The sequence below is a fragment of the Equus przewalskii genome, chromosome 12 (genome assembly GCF_037783145.1).
Source record: "Equus przewalskii isolate Varuska chromosome 12, EquPr2, whole genome shotgun sequence".
Taxonomy (NCBI): Eukaryota; Metazoa; Chordata; class Mammalia; order Perissodactyla; family Equidae; genus Equus; species Equus przewalskii.
The window spans coordinates 19,471,016-19,492,425 of NC_091842.1; the positions used below are offsets into that span (position 1 = coordinate 19,471,016).

The 21,410-nt window shown below is 53.7% G+C and overlaps 1 protein-coding gene across 6 annotated transcripts; it reads right to left on the reverse strand.

The window, feature by feature from the left end:
• Positions 1 to 324: 324 nt before the first annotated feature.
• On the reverse strand, positions 325 to 21,312 carry FBXL19 (F-box and leucine rich repeat protein 19). 6 transcript variants are annotated; one of them, XM_070567957.1, is made up of 11 exons: positions 21,238 to 21,312; positions 18,446 to 18,646; positions 16,867 to 17,010; positions 16,669 to 16,755; positions 16,357 to 16,575; positions 15,816 to 15,848; positions 14,050 to 14,561; positions 7,433 to 7,596; positions 7,182 to 7,343; positions 2,154 to 2,372; positions 325 to 2,048 (listed from the first exon to the last, which is right to left on the reverse strand). In XM_070567957.1, exons 1-11 carry the CDS (start codon positions 21,277 to 21,279, stop codon positions 1,870 to 1,872), a joined length of 1,962 nt encoding a protein of 653 aa, XP_070424058.1. In that variant the 5' UTR covers positions 21,280 to 21,312; the 3' UTR covers positions 325 to 1,869. The 6 variants fall into 6 exon arrangements, with proteins under 6 accessions (XP_070424058.1, XP_070424055.1, XP_070424057.1 ...); XM_070567954.1 differs by having other exon boundaries at positions 15,687 to 15,848; positions 21,238 to 21,302; XM_070567956.1 differs by lacking the exon at positions 21,238 to 21,312 and adding an exon at positions 19,947 to 20,398 and having other exon boundaries at positions 15,687 to 15,848.
• Between the last annotated feature and the right edge of the window lie 98 nt (positions 21,313 to 21,410).

The window sequence follows — 21,410 nt, forward strand, 5'->3', positions numbered from 1 at the left end:
CCTGCTGAGATGAACGCCCAGCCTCAGCCAGTGACTGTAAGTTCCCGGGCCCTGAACCATTCCAGGTACATCTAGCCACCTCCAGACGTCCAAACTCCAAACCCCTACCTAAATAGTGAACTCAAGGAAGGTGAGCCCATCCATATTAGGGACTGCATGGGACCCTGTCTCCTCTCAGGTCCGGAAAAGCCTAGGAAGTCCAAAACTCCCCGGATCCATCCAAACAGCCACCTCCTCCGAAACCCCCGAAGGGTGAGCGCTTTGGTCATCCCCACCCTACCCCGACTCCCCCAAAGCCGCAGACAGACACACGAACTCGGCGGCCCAGGCTGGAAGATTTTGAGTTTTATAGCAAACCGTATTGTACAGACCCGGGGTCCAGGGGCCCAGCCCGGCTGGGTCCCCCATTTGTCCCCCGCAGGGCTGCCTCCTCCCTCTCTCCCAAGCGGCCCCATCCTCAAGCTTTTCGCGATCCCCAGGACGCCCTCCCCTCCGGCCTTTGGTCCGCCCAGTCCCTCCCCCCACCCGCGCACCTCCCTTGTTACCTGAGGTATGTGGATAGATCCCCCCCTCCCCTACGTGGTACAACCCGGCTCCCCCAGAAGGCCTGGGCTGAGGGACGGGACCGGACCCCGACTCCTCCCCCTGGCTTCCCAAGCCCCGCCCCCTCACTGGAGGAAGGGGCTGGGGAGAGCCAAGTGAGTCTGTTACTAAGTTCCCATGGCAACTAAGAGGGGCCATTTCCAGCCTTAGCACTGGCTTTGGGAGGTGTCCATTGGCTGCTAGTTCCATGGCAACCAGGAGTGGCAGTTCCCTGGGCAAATGGGGTACAAGTTTCCATGACGATGAAAGAGTGGGAAGAGCCAAGCTGAAGGAGTCCCATCTTCCCCATCACTGGGCTGGCACCCCACCCCCCACCTCAGGTCAGGAGGGGTGGGGCTGCTCAATACAGTAAAGCAAGAGAGAGCCTGGGGGTGGCGCAGTTCAAACTCGGTGCCCACCGGTCCAGTCTCAGTCCAAGGTGGTCCCATCCCCTCACACTCGGGCTCCCCCAGGTCCGAGGTTCCCCCGGTTCAAGTAACACTTCAGTACAGATGAATGTTCAAGTATTGTGCAGGGAGGCAGGTAGGGGGTTGGGGTACCCCTCACCACTCCCCTGGGCCCAGCGGGCAGGCCCACGGCCCCCACTCCTCACAATAGCTGCCATTGTCAGTGACGTTCAAGGAGTCAGAGTTGGGGGGAACTGAAATCTGGGGAGGGGGTAAGGATAGGGGTGACCCCCTGAGGGGGTACTACTGCCCCCACACCTGCTCTTGCCCCCCACCCCTCATTCAGCCCTGGCTTTCCCCTGGTTCCCCGAGTCCTCCCACCTCTGACACCTGGATCCCCAATTGCTCCTCTGGCTTCCCTTTTTGGCCCTCCCACCCCACCCCCAAACTCCAAGTATCTGGTCTTTGTTCCCTGAACCCTTGGTGGTCTGCTTTCTGCCCCCCTCCCCCAGCCCATCCTCCACCTCCCCCAGCCCCCTGGCTCCCAGTATCCTGTGTGCAGATACCCTTTCCCCATTCTCCCTCCCTCAAACTTGCACCTTAACCCCCCTCCCACCATCCCTTTGGCTCAGCACCCCCCAGTACCTCTAACACACTCCCCCCAGGGGATGGACAATGAAGCAGGTGGAAGGGGGAGGGGATGGGAAGGAGGGACCCCCAGAGATATCAGTGCAGGGGGTAGAGAGGGGGGAGGCTGGCTCGAGTCCTTGGGCAGGAATCCAAGTCATGAGGTGGGTAACCTGGCCTCCTGGCAGGGGTGAAATGAAGGCCCGAGGTCCAGGCTCCTGATGAGTCCTGGGGGAGGGCGGGGGGCGCCCAACTAGCTGTCCTTGAGAAGTAGCTTCTCTTCTGGGCAGCGGAAGGGGCCAGGGGGCCCAGCAGCTGCCAGCCGGGCACAAGCTTCAGGTGAGAGCTGGCGGCAGGAGCGCAGGTCTAGGCGGCGTAGGCGCGGGCAGCGGCGGAACAGCGGGAGGCAGTGGTCTGTGAGGCGGTGGCAACCTGGGGATGGGGCAGTGGTAGCTGAGACCAGGAAGCTGAGTAGGGGGTAGCCACTAGCCATGGGGACCAACAGGCTAGCAGATGGACAGATGGGACCATGCTTACCAGCGAGATTGAGGTGTACCAGAGTCTCACGGAGTGGGGAGGTGGGAGCCGTTAAGAGGTGGACACTGGGATCCCCAACGTGGGCGCAGTGGCTCAGGTCCAGGGCACTCAGCTGGGGTGCATGGCGCAGCAGGAGCCGCAGTGAGGCATCTGTCAGCTCCAGGCCTGCCAGGCGCAGCTCTGCTACCCCCTGCAGTCGCCCACGGCTCTCTGTTTGCCCTGGGCAGGCAGATAAGAGGTCAGTACTTCTGGATGCTCCCATCCCTGCACCTAGGCATCCAAAACAGCTGTGTCTCCACACTCATATTCCTAAGCACCTAAAACCTGCTCCTGCTATAAGGGAGCCTCAACTTGCTTCACCCTCTCCCAAATACCTACACAAACCTGACTGCATCTCATGTGTCTGTTGTTCACATCACCTCCACAGAGAGGCCTCCCATGATTACTCCATTTGAAACTATAACATTTCACGTACTCCTACCCCTTCCCTGAATTATTTTTTTCCCCTTTTCTCACCATCTGACATATATATATTTTTTCTCTCCTCCCACTAGAATGTCAGTTCCATGAAAACAATAATTTTTGTCTGTCTTGTTCTTGCTCTATCCCCAGCAACTGGGACATAGGTGCTCAATATATATATACATATTCACTCACCCAACAAATAACATCCCTAAGCGGACTGCTATCCCAGGCTGCTCTTCCACCTCCCTCTCCTTCTATGATTAATAAAGTCATCATCTGGATCCCTTTCTCTCCATTCCCCTTGTCACCACTCTGAGCCAACACCACTCTTGCCTGAAGTCCTGCCCCAGCCTTCTCACTCACTCCAGTCTCTCCTCTCGACCTAGCATCCAAAGATAGCCATTCTCAAACGCAAGTGGGACCTCCTCTGCCAAAAACTCTCTGAGGGCACCTCAGAGAAGGTCCATCTCCTTGGTAAAACATTCCTATAAGGTCTCGTCCCTGTCTCAGCTCCCAACTCCTCTCCCTCATCCCCAAACACTTGGGCCAAACCCTGAAGGTGACCCTGCCCTGAGAGACTCTCCCTGTGGCCAGCTATACTCAATCCTCTGCTGGCCAGTGTCCCTGGCTTTCCGGTCTGAGCCGAAAGAAGAAGAAGAAGCCCTCCTCTTCTTCCATCTCCAGGGTAGAAGAGCTCCTTCCCCTTATCTGTGCACCCAAAGCACATGGTCTGCTTTTCTTTTTATCACATCTACCACATTCCTGCATTATGGTTTTTATTTTTTAACTAAGTGCCTATGGTGCACCAGAAGCCATTAATTGAGCACTCACTGTGGACCAGGCACTGGCTAAGTGGCTGCCTGCCCCTAGGCCAGTGGCTTTCAAACTAGACAGGCTCCTCTGTCGCCTGGAGGGCTGGTTAAAATGGATGGCTGGCCCCACCAGAGTTTAGGTAGTCTAAGGTGGGGCCTCAGACTTTATTTTTCTAACAAGTTCCCCAATGATGTTGAAGCTGCCAGTCCAGAGACCACACTTTAAGAACCACAGCCTTGGGAGACAAGTTTTTCTCTAATCATCATTCCTGTTTACAGATGAGAAAATTGACACTCAAATCATTAAGCATCTGTCCAGGACCACATGAGTATGAAGTAACAGAGGCAGAACACCAGGCCTGTTGACTCCAAGTCCAAACTTACCACAATGCTATCTCCACAGGCACCAGCCCTAGCCCTTAGATAAACCAGATCAGATGTCACAAAGTCATAAAACTAGCCTACACAAGTGATTTATGGAGTGTTCGTGGTGCTAAAAATTTTCTTAATGACTAATGCTACAGAAAGGACATTTTTATAAAGAAATTTAGGTATTGAGTTTTTCCCTGAAAAATCATAAGACCTAGCATCACTGGGCTACCCCTTTCACCTGACGATGATAAGCTGGAGCTAGGTTGCTAGGTGCTATTCGCTACTCCCTGATGTCCTGTGCCAAGCCCATCACTTGTTACCTGCCAGGCCTCCTCTGTGGGCACGTGACTTGGCAAGCCCTGAATTCCACCCCCTTTTGTTCCTATGAGGAGCTGAGAGCCTGGAGACAGGATCTTAGCCACAACTAAAAGCCATTAGAGGGAAGCAGAGGTTACTTCTGGCTCGGGTGGGGGAAGTGGGCATCAGTGAAGATTTCACTGAGATGGCAGCATTTCAGCTGGGCCTTCAAGGATCTAAATGTACAGACAGGTGGGAGAAGTATCTCCCAGGCAGAGAATAGGAGGGGCAAAAGCAAAGAAGTAGAAGAACTTTAAGTTTTGCTCTAGGAATGAAGCCAGGGAGCCAAGATAAGAAAAGCGGGTATAGGGGCGGGCCTGGTGGCACAGCAGTTAAGTTCGCATGTTCTGCTTCTCGGCAGCCTGGAGTTCACTGGTTCGGATCTTGGGTGAGGACATGGCACCGCTTGCTAAAAAGCCATGCTGTGGTAGGCGTCCCACGTACAAAAAAAAAAAAAAATAGAGGAAGATGGGCATGGATGTTAGCTCAGGGCCAGTCTTCCTCAGCAAAAAAAGAGGAAGATTGGCAGTAGTTAGCTCAGGGCTAATCGTCCTCAAAAAAAAAAAAAAAAGGGAAAGAAAAGTGGGTGTAGAGTCCCAACATGCAAAATAGGCCTTGAGGGCCTGGATGGCTCATCTTTGCAAGCTCCTGATAAAGAGGCTTAGACTGAAGAGAATTCAGGCAGGAGGAATGGGGTCAGTCTGCCAGCCAACCAACACTTTCTTAGCTCATGGAATACACTGTTCCCAGTGCCCACCCTCAGCCCACCCAAATCTTCCTGGCTCAGTCCAATTCCAGTCAGAGTGGGCAGTGGGTAGGTGCTCTGGTTTGCCTTCTGCCTGTGTGACTGGCTGTCACTCAACCCCTCTGGGCCTCTAGGGCCTTGTCCAGAAAATGGCAAGACTCTTAGCTGCTTCTCTACTCTTCTTCTAATGCTGTGTGAAGCAGGGTAGGGTGGGAAGAAGGGAGCTATAAAAGAGAGCTGTGGCTAAGGCGAGCAGACAGTCCTTGCCCTCGCAGAGCTTAAGAACCTAGTGGGAGGCCGGCCCTGTGGCCGAGTGGTTAAGTTCGCACACTCCGCTTCAGCGGCTCAGGGTTTCACCGGTTCGGATGCTGGGCATGGACACGGCACTGCTCAACAAGCCATGCTAAGGCGGCATCCCACATGCCACAACTAGAAGGACCCACAACTAAAAATATACAATTATGTACCGGGGGTCTTTGGGGAGAAAAAGGAAAAATAAAATCTTAAAAAAGAAAAAAAAGAACGTAGTGGGAGGAAACAGATTTTAATCAAATCATTTCACTACCATACAGTGATATGCTGGGAGAGGACCACTCTCAAAGCTGAAGAGGGACTCTGATCTCAATGCAGGAGAGGATCATGGAGGACTTCTAGGAGGAACTGGCATTTACACTGAGGACTGAAGGATGACTATGCGTTAATTAGACGAAGGCAAAGAGGAGTGGGCAATGGCCCTGTGCTGGAGGCAACCTGGCAAGGAGGCTGAGGTGACCAAAATGCAGAAAAAGTAGAGGTCAGTGGGAGCCAGACCATGCCAGGCCTCAAAGACAAAATACTGGTCTTTATCCAAAGAGCACCGGGGAGCAACGAGAAAGAGTTTAGAGTATGTGGGTGACATGGACAGATTTGCCATTCTGGATGGTTCCCCTGGCTTTAGTGTGGTGAACAGACTAATAGGGACCAGAGAACATGCTGTGAACATCCCATCTCCTGGTTAGATGAGGAGGCCCCAGGCCTCAGTGATCCACCCCACACCTCCATGTGACCAGGCCTCAGCTCACCTGACCAGCCTCAGATCCCAGTATCCCCCTCTGCCAATATGGGCCTCATGCCCTACAAAACTGCTTATTTCTGCCTCACACTCCCTGAGAAAACTCTGCCCCTTTCAGGACTCAGTTCAAAAAGCCCTCAAGGAGGGCTTCTCTCATCCCCGCACCCTTTGACCACATCATGCCATAACCTTCCATCTCTGAGTCTTTGTCTTCTGCATGACTGGGGTTCCACCAGGGTGGGGAAAGGGGCTGATTCAGTTTGAGGTCTCCAGGGCCCTACACAGGGCCAGGCTTGGAGTATGTGTTCAATGATAAAAGCTGACTCCACCTGGCAGGGTACTGGCACCTGACTCAGCATGAAGGGGTGGCTGGTCTGACTTGGGAGATGATACCACCTCCCCCATGCAACCTTCTAAGCCAACTGGCTCCCTCTTTATGCTCTCTTGTCTCAGGCAAAACCCTTGTCCTTTTACTGTAGGGCAAGGGGTCTAGGGAGCAAATCTATTGCTCATATTTTTACTGGGTCCACACACGAATTTTAAAAGAATCTGAACAAACTGCCATCATTTAAAAACCAGGATATTTCACAGACAAATCTCTATTTCTGGGTCCTCTTGACAAATGGAACTGACTGGCCACATTGAGCCTGCATTCTTCCATGGCAATCGCCACAGCTCCCTTTGGAGGAGGCTCTCCAGTAGTACCCACCATACCCAGCAACTTCACTAATATCTATCCACCATGCCCTGGCTTCCCCCAGAATTCTCACGTCATCCTCCTCTCCTATATTGCGTTTCATTACTGCCCCCTAGAGGCTTCATTCCTGTTCCCTCAGCTCCTATCACAGGGCCGAGCACACAGAAGGTAAATGAATGAATGAACATTGCCAAGCAGGGCCCTCTATCTGTCCTTTCTTTTTTTCTTTTTGAGGAAGACTGGCCCTGAGCTAACATCCATGCCCATCTTCCTCTACTTTATATGTGAGACGCCTACCACAGCATGGCTTGCCAAGTGGTGCGTAGGTCCACACCCAGGATCTGAACTGGCGAACCTGGGGCCACCGAAGTGGAACATGTGAACTTAACCACTGTACCACCAGGCCAGCCCTCTGTTCTGTCCTTTCTTCAAATCCTTCAACATTCAGCATGAGTCAGAAGAGACCTTGGAGGCCTCATACCCCCAACCTCACCCAACCCATTCTCCAATGACCCAACAGAGGCTGCACCTGGTTTGGTGTCAGGCGGAGGCAGTAGCAGCTCGCGGAGCTGGGAGTCTTTAACATCTTCGATCCAGCGGAGGTCCAGGAGCCGCAGGGCTGGCAGTGGGGCTGAGCCCAGGGCAGAGACAGAGAGCCAGGAGCAGCCAGAGAGCACCAGCTCCTGCAGGCCTGGGGGGGTCAGGAAGCTGGTACTAGGAGGACTCTATCCCAGGTCTGTCTCCCTCCTCACCCTGTCCTGCCTCACCAGCCCGCACTACCTTGCAGTCGGTTCAGAAGCCACATGAGCTGCTTCTTAGAGACACCTGTCCAGCTGAGGTCCAGGGCTCGGGGCTGGCGACGAACCACACCACTGAGCATGGGTGGGGTCAGTGACTTCCGCCTGCTCAGGTCCATTCGAGGCCACAGACGCTTGTCGTAGCACCTGCCAGCCACAAGGAGGAGACACAGACCTCAGTCCTCAGCTCTCAGGAAGTCCACAATCCTCTCCATACTTAAGGTTCACCCTAGTTCCCTCCTGGTTCACGCAGCCAGGTAGGCAGGAAGCTCCTGGTCCCAGGCCAAAAGCACTGGGTTTGGGGCTCTATTCCATCACTAACTGGATGCGAAACCCTAGGCAAGTCCATTCCTCTCCCTGAGCGTCAGAGGCCTTGTTTATAAAATAAAGACGATCCAGAATTAGCCTGCCCCACAGGGCTGCAGTAAGATCAAATGAGGTCATTAGTTTGTGGGCCTTACAGCTTATAAAGCGTTTTGTCAAAGACACATCCTACACAGTGTATTTGATGCAACACCAAAGGGATCTGTCAGCAGCCCCTGTCCCCCATCTTGGGCTTGTCTTGAAGTTATGGTGGTCCATGCAGACTTCTCATCTCCTCACTAATCTCTGCCCTTGATCCACATCTGCCCCATCCTGATGGCCAGCTGCCCAAGGCCTTACTTACGGCCTGATTTTCTCTATTTTATTACATGTCCCTCCAGCTAGAATGTAGGCTCCACACGGGCAGTTCTGGATTTCTCCCTTCAGTATACCTAACCTACCGTGCACCTGGCACAGTGCTATCTGCTGCATGTTTGTTGAATGAATGAATGGTGCCGAGCCAGTGTGAACTACTCGAAGCTTCCACTGAGCCTCTCCCACAACACACTTCATTTATAGCTTTTCATTTATTCACTTAATCCATGTTTAAGGAACGCCTGCTAGGTCCCAGGACTTGAAGCTACAAAGACAAATGAGGCCTGAACGAAAGTTAAACAGGTTTCCTGATCCCAGCATTTGGAGAGCCTTAACTAGTCTAACATGCAGTGAACTGGAAAAGGGCTTCTCAAGCTTATTTTACCAGGGAACCCTTCCCCACCTCTCCCAAAGTCATCTATTAACACTTTGTGTACACTAAAATTCCTCGAGACTCAGTTTGAAAACTCTCCTCTACAGTAGTTCTCAACGGCATGTCAGGAAATTCCCACTGGGACAGACGGACGGCATCAGAAGCACCAAGGGTGGGAGGGGCCCAGGAAGCTGTATCTCCCCTCCCTCCACCCTCCATTCAGAAGGGCTTTCCTTTCAAGAAGCCCTTATCCCCAAACTCCACTCATTTGCTATCCACTTATCTACAGAACATGAATTTATCTTTAAATCGATCACCTCTTTGCATTTAAAACCAATATTATTTCACATAAATATGTTAACCTTAGAAATAAAAACAGTAAAAACAAACCAGGGTTATTAAATTCTAGTCAGGTGTTACTGTGGCTTTCAGTTACCACCTAAAGACTATTTTCATTAAACAGGAAGATTAAGCATTAGAGAGGTGTAAAAGATACAACAGCACCCAATGGAGAGACGCCCTTTTTAAAACTAACAGAAGGATTAAGCCATGTTTTTGTGCCACTTAAAAAACTGCCAGGCCTACTCCAGAACCCCAGGGTGACATTTTAGGAAATGCTGAAGGTACAGACACTAACGCTTCTAGCCGAACAACTCCACTCCCCTGTCCCACCTGCCACCGTCCGCCACTCAGCCCTCTTCTGGCATTCTAGCTCTCCCTCTCCTGCTTCCTTCCATTCAACCAATAAACATTTAATAACAATAAACATTGCGATCAACATTTGCAAATCTCTCCAATTCTAAAAAGGAAAAGGAAAACAACACAACTTACCCTCAACCCAGCTTCTCGGCCCTTTTCTCCTTCCACTCTGTGAAATCCTGCTCCAACCAAAACCTCTCCCTGCCCATTCTGACTCAGTCTGGAGTTCCAGCTCAATTGCCACCACCACCTTGAAGTTCTCCTGGATCTTCCATGGCTATAGGGAACCCTGCCCCCTGGGGGCACATACAGGCCCCCAATTGTTTCTGTATCACACTCCACAAGAGCTAGGCCAAACCATCTAATGCCTATAGACATACAATGCTGTCTAGTGCCAAGACATTTTGGCATACGTGCCTCTGCCGGAAATGCCAACCAACCCAGACCCTTCAGGGCTCAGCTCCAGCGCCTCTCCTTCCAGGAAGTCTTCCCTGACTTTTCTTGACTGGAGCTAATTGGTCCCTTTGCCCTTATATGACCCGTTTAAACCTCAGAGTAGCAGCCAAAGTGACTGGGGGCCCTACAATACTAAGTGTCCAGCCTCTACTGGGCATGGAGCAGTCACAAAATGGGGGAGACACAGCCAGTCCACAGAAACTGAAGTGACAATGGACATGATAAGAGTCAATGAGAGGACTGGGACAGGGGAGCCTCCCAGGGAGACAATGCCTGATCTGTGACTTGAAGGAAGGCAGTAGTTATTCTGGCTACAGGTCGAGAGGAAGAGGGTGTGCCTTCCAGATGGGGAAGAACCAGTGTCCAAGCCCAGGACATAGCGAGAAAATGGAGAGCTCCGATACCTCCAGCAGCAGGAACAAAGGGCAATTCATCATCTCCAAATAATGAGAAGGATGAGGGTTAGGATGATCACAGCACCAATAACTAGTGTTTACTGAGGGCTTACTATCTGCCAGGTACAGTTCTATGCATTAAGCATTTTACCTCACAACAGCCACAGGAGGTCAATACTGTTATTATCATCTCCTTTGTACAGTTAAGGAAAATGAGGCCCAGAGAGGTTAAGAAACTTATTCAAGGTCCCACAGCTACTGAATTGTAGCAGATCCAGGGCTTAGACCAAGCTGGTTGGGACTGACAGCCTGAACTATGAGCAGAGGAGAGGCAGGGGTCAGGCTGCAGAGGAGGCCCAGGGTAGGGATGCCATGTCAAGGAGGGTTGGAATGCCAGGCTGGACTGTCATAGCCACAAAGCTCAGAGGTGAAGACTGTGAGTGCCATGGGGATCTAAACCCCAGCTCTGCTACTTCTGTGCTTAGACTGACCTTAGGAAAGTCACTTGCCCTCTCTGGGCCTCCATTTTCCAAACCATAAAATGGGGTAAAGGCACCACTTACTTCAAAGGTTTGCTGCAAAAATGAAGGGAGACAGTGCAGGGGAAGTGTTTAGGGCAGAAACTGGGGCTCTGTTCATGTCCAAACATCAAATAGCACTGTGGAAGTTCATTGTGAGGGTGACAGGGAGTCACGGACGGGTTCTTTCGAAGCTGGGGAATGACACTAAGGCAAGAGGCAGGAAGAATTCTTAAGAGGCCAAGGCATGCTGTTATCTGCGGCCGGGGCTGGATGTGCAAGTCCCCCAACCTGCTCATCTTCTCCCTGACTCCAGCCACTCCCTAAGTCATCCCCTTACTAAGCCCACCTCGAAAACTCTAAACTCTAGTCCTCTTGCAGAGGCCCTCTGGGGACATAAAGATGGACCAGACCAAAGTGCTGCTAGTAAGGAGCTCATAACCTCCTAGGCTCCAAACAAAGCCAGTTCTTCTCTCTCAGCTCACCAGTGCCACCACTATCCTCCAATCTGTCCATCTCCAAGCCTTTACTCCCAACCCCAACTGGCCCTGATCCTGTGTTCCAGTCCCTTCCTTGCCACCCTCTGTCCATGTCCTCCAAAGTCCCAAACCTCTACCCTGCAACTTAACAACTCCTCCATGCTTCCTCCGCCCACCCTCTCTCCCCTCGTTCTTGGAAGATCACCTCACCTCCCAGTTCCGAGAGAAGACAGAAGCCACCAGACAGGAAAGCTTCAACTTCCTGCTCTCCCTCCAACAAATTTCTCTCCAGCTCCACCCTCACTCTCTCTTTCCACACTCCATCCTGGTTTCTTCACTTTCGTTCATTCATTCAACAAGTATTTTTTTAGTACCTACTGTTTGCCAGGCTCTATCTTAGAAACTAGAGACACACCAGAAAACAAACAGATCAAGTCCCTGCCTTGGAGCCGACATTCTCAACTCCACTTGATCTGGCTTTGGTCCCCCCTAACCAGTATGTAGCACAGCCAAGGATACCAAGGCCTCCTTGTAGCAAAATCCAATGGCCACTTCTGGTCCTTGATCTCCTACGACCTCTGACCAACATCCAACACTGTTCATCATTCACTCCTTCCTCAATCTCTCCTTTAGGACACACGTCCACCCTCGATCTCCTCCAAGTCTCTGGCTGCTCTTTCTCTAACTCACAAATCCTGACATTCTGTCTCTGCCCTCTTCTTCGAAGCTGCTACCTATAGGTTAAAAGCTCCTCAACTTGGATCTTTCTCTTGAGCATCAGACCTGTGCATCCAGCTGCTCTCTTGCTAGCTCCTGACTGGCCCACAGGCCTTTCAGATCAGACATCAAATCTGAGTGCTTCACCTTCCCCTGGAACCTGCTCTTCCTCGGGTATTCCCGAGCCTGGGGAATGGCACTGTTACCCACCCAGGCTTGTGGACCAGAAACTCAAGAATCACCTTGCTGCCCCCATAGCCATTTAGTCACCAAATCCAAGCCATTCTGTTTCTTAAAAAGTTCTCAACCTGAGTCCCTCCTCTCCATCCCTACTTCTGCGCCCAGGCCTGACAGAGCCTCTTGTCTGGTCCACTGTGCCCCCTCAGACCCCTGCTCTGCCCTATCCTGGTCCTTCTCATCGAAACCCACCATTTTATTAACTGTTTAGTACCCTTCAGGTATGGTGCTAAGTGCTTTGCAGGAACCACCTCATTTAATCCCCACAAGGTGAGTATTAATATGAACCCTAGACTACAGATGATAAAACTGAGGCCGTGGGAGGTATAGCTATCCACCCATGGCCACACAGCCAGGAAGCACAGGAGTCACAGCTGATGAAACCCACGGGTGCCAGACTCCAGGGCCCAAGCCGGAAACCACTGTGCAGTCCGGCCTGTCTGCTTCATCCACTTCTGGTTGGAAGTCTCTCCTTGAGGCAGAAATCAGGTCCTCTTCAGTTCTGGATCCCACGTGCCAAGCACAGGGCTAGCGTTGATGAATAGGCTTCAGCAAACATTTCCTCAACTAATACATGAGGCAGGGCTGGTAATCCCCAGCAACTGCTGTAACTATTTGCTTTTATGTTGCAGGTTAACTGGGAGCTCTTCAAGGGCACAGATCTATGCTCTGAGAATATAAAAGTCTGTGCTTTCACTAAATATTTGTAACTGAGTGAATAATAATGATTATTATTAAAGCACTGAGTAGCGTCTATTTCCCAAGTACTGTCCTCAGTTCTTAATGTATGTTGTAAATGCTTTGCTTACCCTATTTTAACAGATGAAGAAACTGAGGCACAAAGAAGTTAAGAAAGTAGCCCAATGGCATACAGCCCATCAGAGGGAGAATAAGATTCAACCATAGGCAATTTACCTTGAGTGTGCACTCCTGTCCTCTTAGCTCTGTAGCTTCCAGAGACCAGAAGGCATGAACTAGCATCCCAGAATCCAAAGGAAAAGGATTCAAGTTTGAGTTGAGCCATTACCTTGCACTGTGACTTCAGGTGTCTCTTATTTCCTCACAAGGCTTTTATTATGAGGAACAAATCAGCTCACATTTGCAAAGTGCCCAATAGGATGCCTGGTCCATAGTAAGTGCCTGGGAAAGAGCCTGAATGTACTCACTTAATACAATTTTTCTTGAACACCTACACTGCCCCTTGTCCAGTGCTGGGAACATGAAGATAAAACAGACACAGTATCTGCCCCAACCCCCGCAACTGATGGGAACATGAAAATGAATAAATGAATGAAGGCTTGTCCACATGCAGAAGACCTCAATGTGCTCTGTGAGGGGAACAGAGTGTTGTGGGAGTTTGATGGGGGGACTGGAAGGGGGAGAATGTGTCGGGGCAGGATCAAAGAGGAAGACCAGGGGCTTGGGAGGATGCCCAACATTTCTGAATAAACAAGGTTCAGGAAGCAGTGGGGAGATGGGGGGAGGATAGGCAGAGGGTGTTGTTGGTGGCTCCAGGACATGAAGAAGTTACGAGCAGAGTCAGGAGGCCCAAGTATGGCTATGTCTGAGAGGGCAGGGGCCACCTCAGCAACGGGCTGTCTTAATGTATTAAGTAAACCCAATAAGACCATCCCCAGGAGATGGAGTGGGAAAAGTAAATGAGATGACGTGTGTACAGCAGTTAGCACTATGCTTAGCACATACTGAACACCCTAAAATGATAGTTATTAAGAAGAAAGATTCTGGAGCCAGAGGGCCTGGGTTCAAATTCCTGGTTCTACCACTTCCTGTCAACATGACCTTGACCTCAGCTTCATCTAGAAAAGGGAGTAACAGTACCTACCTCACAAAGTTGTTGTGAGAGTTAAATGAGCTCATAAATGGAAAGCAGCCTGTGCAGAGTACTATGAAAGTCTAACCCTAATATGTACATCCTACAGAAGCATTATCAATACAAGAACAAGGCCCAGAGAGGATCAGGGACCTGTGGCAGGCCCCAAGTGAGGAGAGTGTTGGCAGTGGAACCCAGGCCTATCCAGGCCACTCACCAGCGGCTCCAAGTCCTGCAGACTCGCATGCAAATGCACAGCTCTCGGGGCCCGAGGTGCTGGAAGACACGAAGCCAGGCGGCACGGGGCAGGGGGTGGTCGGATCCAGCAGCCAGAGGCAGTGTGTCAGGCTCAGGGCTTCGAGGTGGGGGCCGTACTACATGTCGCTCCAGCTGTGGGGGCCGGGGCGGTGGGGCGGGGCCCAGGGGCCAGCTGAGGAGGGGCCCCCCACTGCCAGGGCGCACAGCCCGCCGCCCCCCGCGGTTCTCCTTCTCGCCTGAGCTGCCCCGGGCTGGCCGTCGCCCATTCCGGGCCTCGCCAGGGGCCTCATCCTCACTCAGCGATGTGCCTGACGAGTCGGAGTCCGAGTCTGAATCTGAGGACGACGAGGAGGTGTCAGGCACCCGCTCCAGCAGCTGGCACATCCGCTTGAAACGCTCTAGCTTCTCCCTCTGTGGTGATGGGGACGGCACTGCCGGGCCTTCGGCAGAAGCCAAAGGCGGCTTTGGTTTCTACAGGGAGATAGGGTGAGGCTGTTCTAGGGCCTGACACATGCTTTCCCACCCCCCTGCCACTGCCCCTGAGGAGCCACCAGGGGATAAACAGCCCAAGGGACAGTCCTGAGTTCGAGTCCTGGCTCTGCTCCTGAGTGATGTGAGCCCTCAGCCAAGTCATGTCCCTCTGGACTTCAGTTTCCTTATCTGTAACATGAAGGCACTGATTCAAAGAATTAAAAGCTTTATGGGTTTCAATAGCTTATAAATCTCCAAAGGCAATGAGGTATGGAGAAGTCAGAGATCTAATTTTGATTCTTGGCCAATCAACTCTCTGTGTAACCTTGAGAAGCCCCTGCCTCATCATCTACAACGTGGAACGCTGGACTAGACAATTCTAAGTGTCTATTCAACAGTGTGAGAGTAACAACGACCGTCTGGCCCCAGGCAGAACATCCCATACTTGCTGACTCATTACACCCTCACAATACTCTAATGTAGTGGCAACTTGGGCCACTCTTCTTAGACATGAGGAAACCAAACTTCAGATAGATTACGGAGATTGCTCAAGGTCACAAACTGACAAATGACAGAGGCAGGATTTGATGAAAATCAGGCAGACCCTTGCATTTAGTGTCAGTGCAAAGTGACATCCGAATTCTAGCTTTGTTTTGTGACCTTGGACAAGTCATTTAACCTCTCTGAGCCTCATTTTCCTCAAATCTCGCTAAGTTTTATAGTTTACAAAGCTTGATGACTTTCATTAGATTTAAACAGTTCATGGGTAAGGTAGGTAGTATCATGTCCATTGCACAGATGAGGAAACTGAGACTCAGAGCAGCCTATGAGTTGCCAAGACCACACAGGGAGTCAGTGGTTGGCAGGGATTTGAACTCAGGTCTTTTCCCTTTAAGGTTTGGAAAGACAAGGAAAATAGGTCCAATGATACCTCAAGGGTTCTTGGGAAGTCAGGGGCTCCTGTGGCCTGGCCCCAACCCATTCTACCCAGGGTTCTAGATGCCCATGGTGGCCAAGTGGGGCTGGGGCAGGACAAGGGGAGCAGGAAAGGACAGATCTCTGTCTCTAGGGTGGAGGGTGGGGCAAGGAAAGGTGGGAGGGGGAGGGAGGAGGTCCCCGGCACACCTCCCAGTTCTCGGGAGGGAGCCCAGGGTGGCAGGACGAGAAAGCCTGGCTTGGATTCAGAACCCTGGGGGGCAGAAGGCCGGGGCCGCCTGGGTCCGATCCTCGGAGGAGGCAGGCATCTCCACCCACCTTCTTCAGGTGCCTCTCTCGGCCTCCTTTCACCTACCAGGGAGGCAAGAGGGAGATACAGGGAAAGGAAGAGACCCCATTAGTCCCTCAGTAGCCACAAAACTAAGATCCATGCCCTCCTCTTAGACTACAAATCCCAGAAGCCCCCATCTCAGGGAGAACTCTGAGCATGCTCACCTTGCAACCAGTCTTAGCTCACTGAGCATGCTCTAATCTTCTCTTTCGTCCCCATCAGGCCATTTTCCAGCTCCCCCTTCCTCCTCTGTAGCAGCTAATTTGAGCATGTTCTCTCCCTCCTTCCTAAAGCACCCAGGGCTCCCAAAGCTTCCCCACCCAGTGCCAGTTGCCCCTTACCTGTACCTCTCCTCCATACTAAGCATACTCCATCCTCCCTCCAACACCTCCTGAACTACATCTCCCAACAACCCCTGGGGGAACCCAAGGAGCACTGCCTCCCAGGTCCATCCTCCCCAAAAAGGAACAGGACTAGAGCTCCCAGAATGCCTTGGGCTGCACCTAGTGAGCATGCTCCCTGGCTCACCTTTTTCCTTGGGGTGGGGGGCTCATTCCCTGCCTCCCTTTCCTTTCTTTTGGGGGGTCCAGGCACATCATCCGGGGGGGGCCCAGCAGGTAGGGGACCCTTGCGCCTGGGCGGGGGTGGTGGAAGTGGCAGCTCCTCCGTCAGCTTCCATCCACTCCCCAGGCTGGCACCCTCCTCGCCGTTGTCAGCCCTGCGGCGGCCTGGTCCCTCACCTGAATCCTGGAGAGATGTAAGTTGGGGGTGAGATCCTGCACAGCTCCCTGACCCACCGCCTACCCAGAGTCCAGCACCCTGCCCAGCTCCTACCCCTACCTTGCTGGTCCGGCCTTCCTGAGTGCAGCGAGGGCACTCCCAGCAGTTGGGGATCTCCGCATTGATGACACCCTCAGCCTTCCCCATCTGTAGGCAGTGGGCAGGGAGTGGATGTAGGATGCCAGACACAGTGTTCCCACCTCCTTGCTCTCTGACCATGTGCCCCATCCCAGACTCCAGGGTCCCCAGGGCCATCACCTTCAGGCAGCCAGGGTGGACGATCTCATTGCAGATTGTACACTCCATGAGACTCAAACCAAATTTCTCTTCTTCTCCCTCCACTGTGTCTTCCTTCCCAGCCTCCCCACACAAGAGGCACACAGCTGTGTGTGGGAGCACGGGCTGTTGGTAGAGAGGGGACATCAGAGACCCCAAAAACAAGCAACAGGAGAAGGACCCTTTCTTCTGGGGACCCTGGCCAGCTGCTAGATGAGGTTCAGAACCCATGGGCTGAGCTAGGTCAAATCCTGAATTTGCTCCTTCTTTGCAGTATGACCTTGGGCAACTGATTTCACCTCCTTAAGGCTGTTTCTCTACCTGTAAAATGGGGTGAGAAATTTTTCCCTCACGGAAATGTTCTAAGAACGAGATAACGTATGAGAGGCATTCGATACACAGTTGTCATCAACGTTGTGACTGTTGCAGCTGGACCCAAGGCCTGTGTGACCCTGACTTTGTAGCTGGCTTTGAGGGAAAGAGACCACAGGCAAACATGATGGTAATATTCAAGGCTGCAGGAAATGCAGCAGCAGCTTGGGGTGACTCCAAATGTGCTCAATGGGCAGCCAGGGTTGCTCTGGACCCCATAATGAACCTGGTTTTGGCAAGATCCCTGGGAACACTAACAGCAGCCTAGGACCCTAGGTCCTAGGGAAAACAGGACCAACTTCAGACAATGTGACTTTGGGGAGGACAGTGGTAATACTGAGTCATATCAGGGATGCTGAAAGTTGTGAGACAGGCTCAAGGAAAAAGCAGATGAGGAAGAAGAAACAGGAAAGGGAGGCAAGGGTTGGGGGACAAAGGAAGAGAAGAGAGGGGCTGCGGGATGAAGAAACCAACCAGGAAAGAGTGGCTGCAGGAAAAAAGGTGGGGGGCAGGGGGCTGCCACACAGGAGGCAGCTGGCTCCTCATGGTTCCTGGGGAAGGGCTCCTCTCTGAGACCCTGGGAAGCTCAAAGGATGGGGAAGTCTGGGAAGAAACGTAGTGTTTCTCAGATACCTACTGCATGCTAGGCCTTGCAGCAGATACGTTTATATCCATGCTATTGTTTAATCTTTATAACTCAGCAAAAGAAACCTTTTATAGAGAAGATAACTTAAGGTTCAAAGTGATTTGCTCAAGGTCACACAAAGGGTAAACATGGCCTCAAATCCAAGACCCCTCTGATGGATGAGGAAGAGGCCAAAGAAGGCTAAGACTTATTCACAGGGGCCAGCTCCAGGGGTGGGTCCCTGTGCACAGATACCGCTGGGGAGGGGTATAAGAGGGACAGAGCTTTTTATGGGTCTGTGCCTCTGAAAGTGGGAAAAGTATGAAGGTAGGGACTGGGCCGGATTCTTCTGTGCACCCTAACATTACCCGCACCTTGGAGCTGAGAACAAAAATGGTCCTGGTGGACATCTGAACAAACCAGTGAATGAATGAGTGAACATACAGCAACTCTACAGTACACTCTAGGAAGCAGCCACCAGCCATCCCAGAAAGGCACTTGGGCCAGCTGGGGAAGGGCCCCCAGAGCCCCAAGGGTGCCCGATGGAGTGGGGACAGAACTCACGGCAGTGCACTGCCGGAGCAGGCACGACTGCTTCATGCGCCCGGGCCCCCCGAACTTCTTCATGTCTCGGCAGAAGTGGCAGTCCCCGCACTCAGTTCGCACACAGGCCCGGCAGCGACGGCAGCGGGTTCGGCGTCGGCGCGCTCCGGCCCCCGGTCCCCGGCTGCTCGACGACATTGGGGGCGTCAGCAACGCCGAGGGCTGTGGGTGAATGGTGGCAGTGTCAGGAGGGCCAACCGGGGCCCTGGCCTGGGAGGCTCCTGGCAGCTTCCCCAACTCCTAGGCAGCGAGAGCTTGCCCTCCTACCCAGGGAGACAAGGAATAAGGAGGTCATCCCTCTGCTGGGGGGGTGGGGGGAGGTCACTCCCTCTGCTCAAGGTCTCCCTCTCAAGCAGTGAACCTGGCTCCTCTGGGAGCCTGGGAACTAGCTTCCCGACCTCACTCCTCCTCTAACCCTTCCTCAGTGCCCCCTTACCTAGCCCAGGGAAGACAAAGGGGTCACTGGGCCCTCTCCACTGACATTCCCACAGCAAAGCTCCTTGGAAAGCCAAGGGTTCCTTGTCTGTGAAGTTACCTTAGAGAATCCCGACTCTTCCCCTGTTCTCCAAATGTACTACACCCCATGCTCTTCCCAAACTAAAACTCCCCAGGTTTACCTCCAAGACACCCACAGATTCCTGGGCAGAAGCTCCAGACCTTTCTTGTTCCCTTCTTTCTCTCTCTCACACTACTACCACCCAATCTCTCTTCCCCAAAACCTAGATATCCTCACCAGATCCAATGGGATCCTTGGCCCCCCAACATCCCTAAAGACTCACTGTACTGCCCAACTTCCCAGGGCTCTGGGATGCCCCTGAGATGTTGCTTCAGAGTCCCTCCTCTGCCCAAGATCTCAACTCCTCTGCTCCCCACAGAGCTCCCTCTCCAAGCACCCTCCTCTTGGAGCTCTCAGGTAAACCTCAGCAATCTCCCAGATTCCCTGGGATTCTAGAATTCAGCCTTACCTCTCTACAGAACTCAGGATGGGCTCAGTCCTACATGTGCCCCTCTGGCCCCCACTAGCTTCCCAGGCTGCTTTCCAACCCCAACTGTCTAGAGTCCCTTGGGCTCCCCTTCCCATGGAAACCAGATCCTCCAAAATCCCATATGGACTCAGCAGGCCTGGAGGGTCTCTTAAAGACCAGAGTCTTACCCCAGCTTCCCCCTTTCCACGGACTTCCAGACCCATCCATGGGTGGAAGGGGCCCTCCAGCGCTCCAGGGGAGGGGCCTGAAAGGCGGCGACTGCAGGAGGGGATGGGGGTCTGCAAAGGGAAGCGGGGTCTAGGAAGGAAGGCCAGTTCCCCAGGGTTGAGAGGTAACAGGAAAGAGGGCTGGAGATGAGTTTGGAGCACAGAGAGGGTGAGGCTGGGGGCGGGGAAGGTAGAGAGAGGCCGGGCAGAGGATGAATGGGAGTGGGAGCTGCCCAGGTCTGGGGGTGAGAAGGAGCCGCACGAACCCACCTCACACGTGTCCCGGGAGCCATCTCTCCCTTCTCGGCAGCTCCCGGCGGGTCGGCGGCCATCAGCGGCGGGGGGGCCGGGCGGCGCGGGGCGCGGAACGCTCAGAACGCCGGGGTCCACGGCCCCCCGAGGGCGCTCGGCCCCTCCCTCCGGCGGAGGCCGGGACGGCGGCGAGTGGAGATGGGGGGCACCGGGGGGGAGGCCCTCCCACGGGCTGCGGCGCGGCCCTTCCAGGGGGAGGTCCTGCTCTGGCGGGCTCAGTCCCTCAGCCCCCCCAGACCAACGGGGGCTCCTCGGGCGCAGGGTGCTCCGTTTCTACCCGGCCCCCACTCAGTCCGGGGTCCGAGTTCCAGGTCCCCTCCCCCAACCCCGCACCGCCTCTCCCCAGCGCCCCCGGCCCTTTAACTGGCCTCTTCCCGGCCCCTACTGCCCAGGGGTCCAGGGCCAGGCCTGGGCCCCCCACCGTTTCCGGGGTTCAAGCCCCACCCACCGCCGGTTCCCGGGGAGGGGGGGGTCCCTGTAACCTGCCCCCCTCCCCTGGGCCCGCCCCTGGACTGCGGCCCCCTGCCCTACCGCTACGGGGCGAGGGGAGGGGGGTGAAGGAAGCTGCTCCGGCCCCGCCCCCCCAGCCTGTGCGCGCCCCCGCCCTCTCCCCCGTCCCCCCAGCGCGCGACGCTCCGGAGATAGAGATTTAAATAAAATTTGAATAAATCCCCTTCCTCAAGCAGGAGGTTGGAAGGAAAGGATGGAAGGGGGCAGGGAAAGGGGGAGGGGGCAATTGGGGTGCCTCAGCCCCCCTGGTCCCCTGGCCCCGCGCTGCTTCGGCCCGGGGCCCTGGCCGCCTCTCTCATCCCTCCTGAGCTCCTTCCTCCTTCCTCCTCTCTTCCCCCTCCCCTCCCTCCTCCTTCTCTCCTCCTCCTCCTCCTCCTCTTTACTCCCTCCTTCTCCCAGAGGAACCCCGCCCCCTGCCCCCTCCTTCCCTCACCACCTCCACTTTCCAGGACCAACACGCGCAGGGCACAACGGAAGTCGTAGTCTTGCGGACGCTGGCGCTACGGTGGGAATAATGGGAGGCTGGGGACAGCGGGGACTACAAGCAAGATGGCGGAGGGCGTGCCAAGCCTGGAGTCGAGGATGCTGGGAGTTATAGTTCGGTTGTCCCAAGGCTCCCCGTTACAGAGCATAGAGAAGGAGCGGGAACGATGACTACAAACAAGATGGCTTTCTCCCCCGACCTACTTCCCAGGCACTCACACGCCCTTCTGTCCACAACCCTCCGCGTGTGTGGTACCTGACGGGAGTCGCAGTACATCTGCTGCCTTCCCGCTGCCATTTCTGTTCGTCAGGAACAATGGAAAGGTGAAAAGGAACGAGGACTACAAGCAAGATGGCGGAAGAGGGGCGTACACCTGACTAGTAGTCGATCTTATGAGGTGCGATGGGAATAGTAGTTTTTTAGCCTTC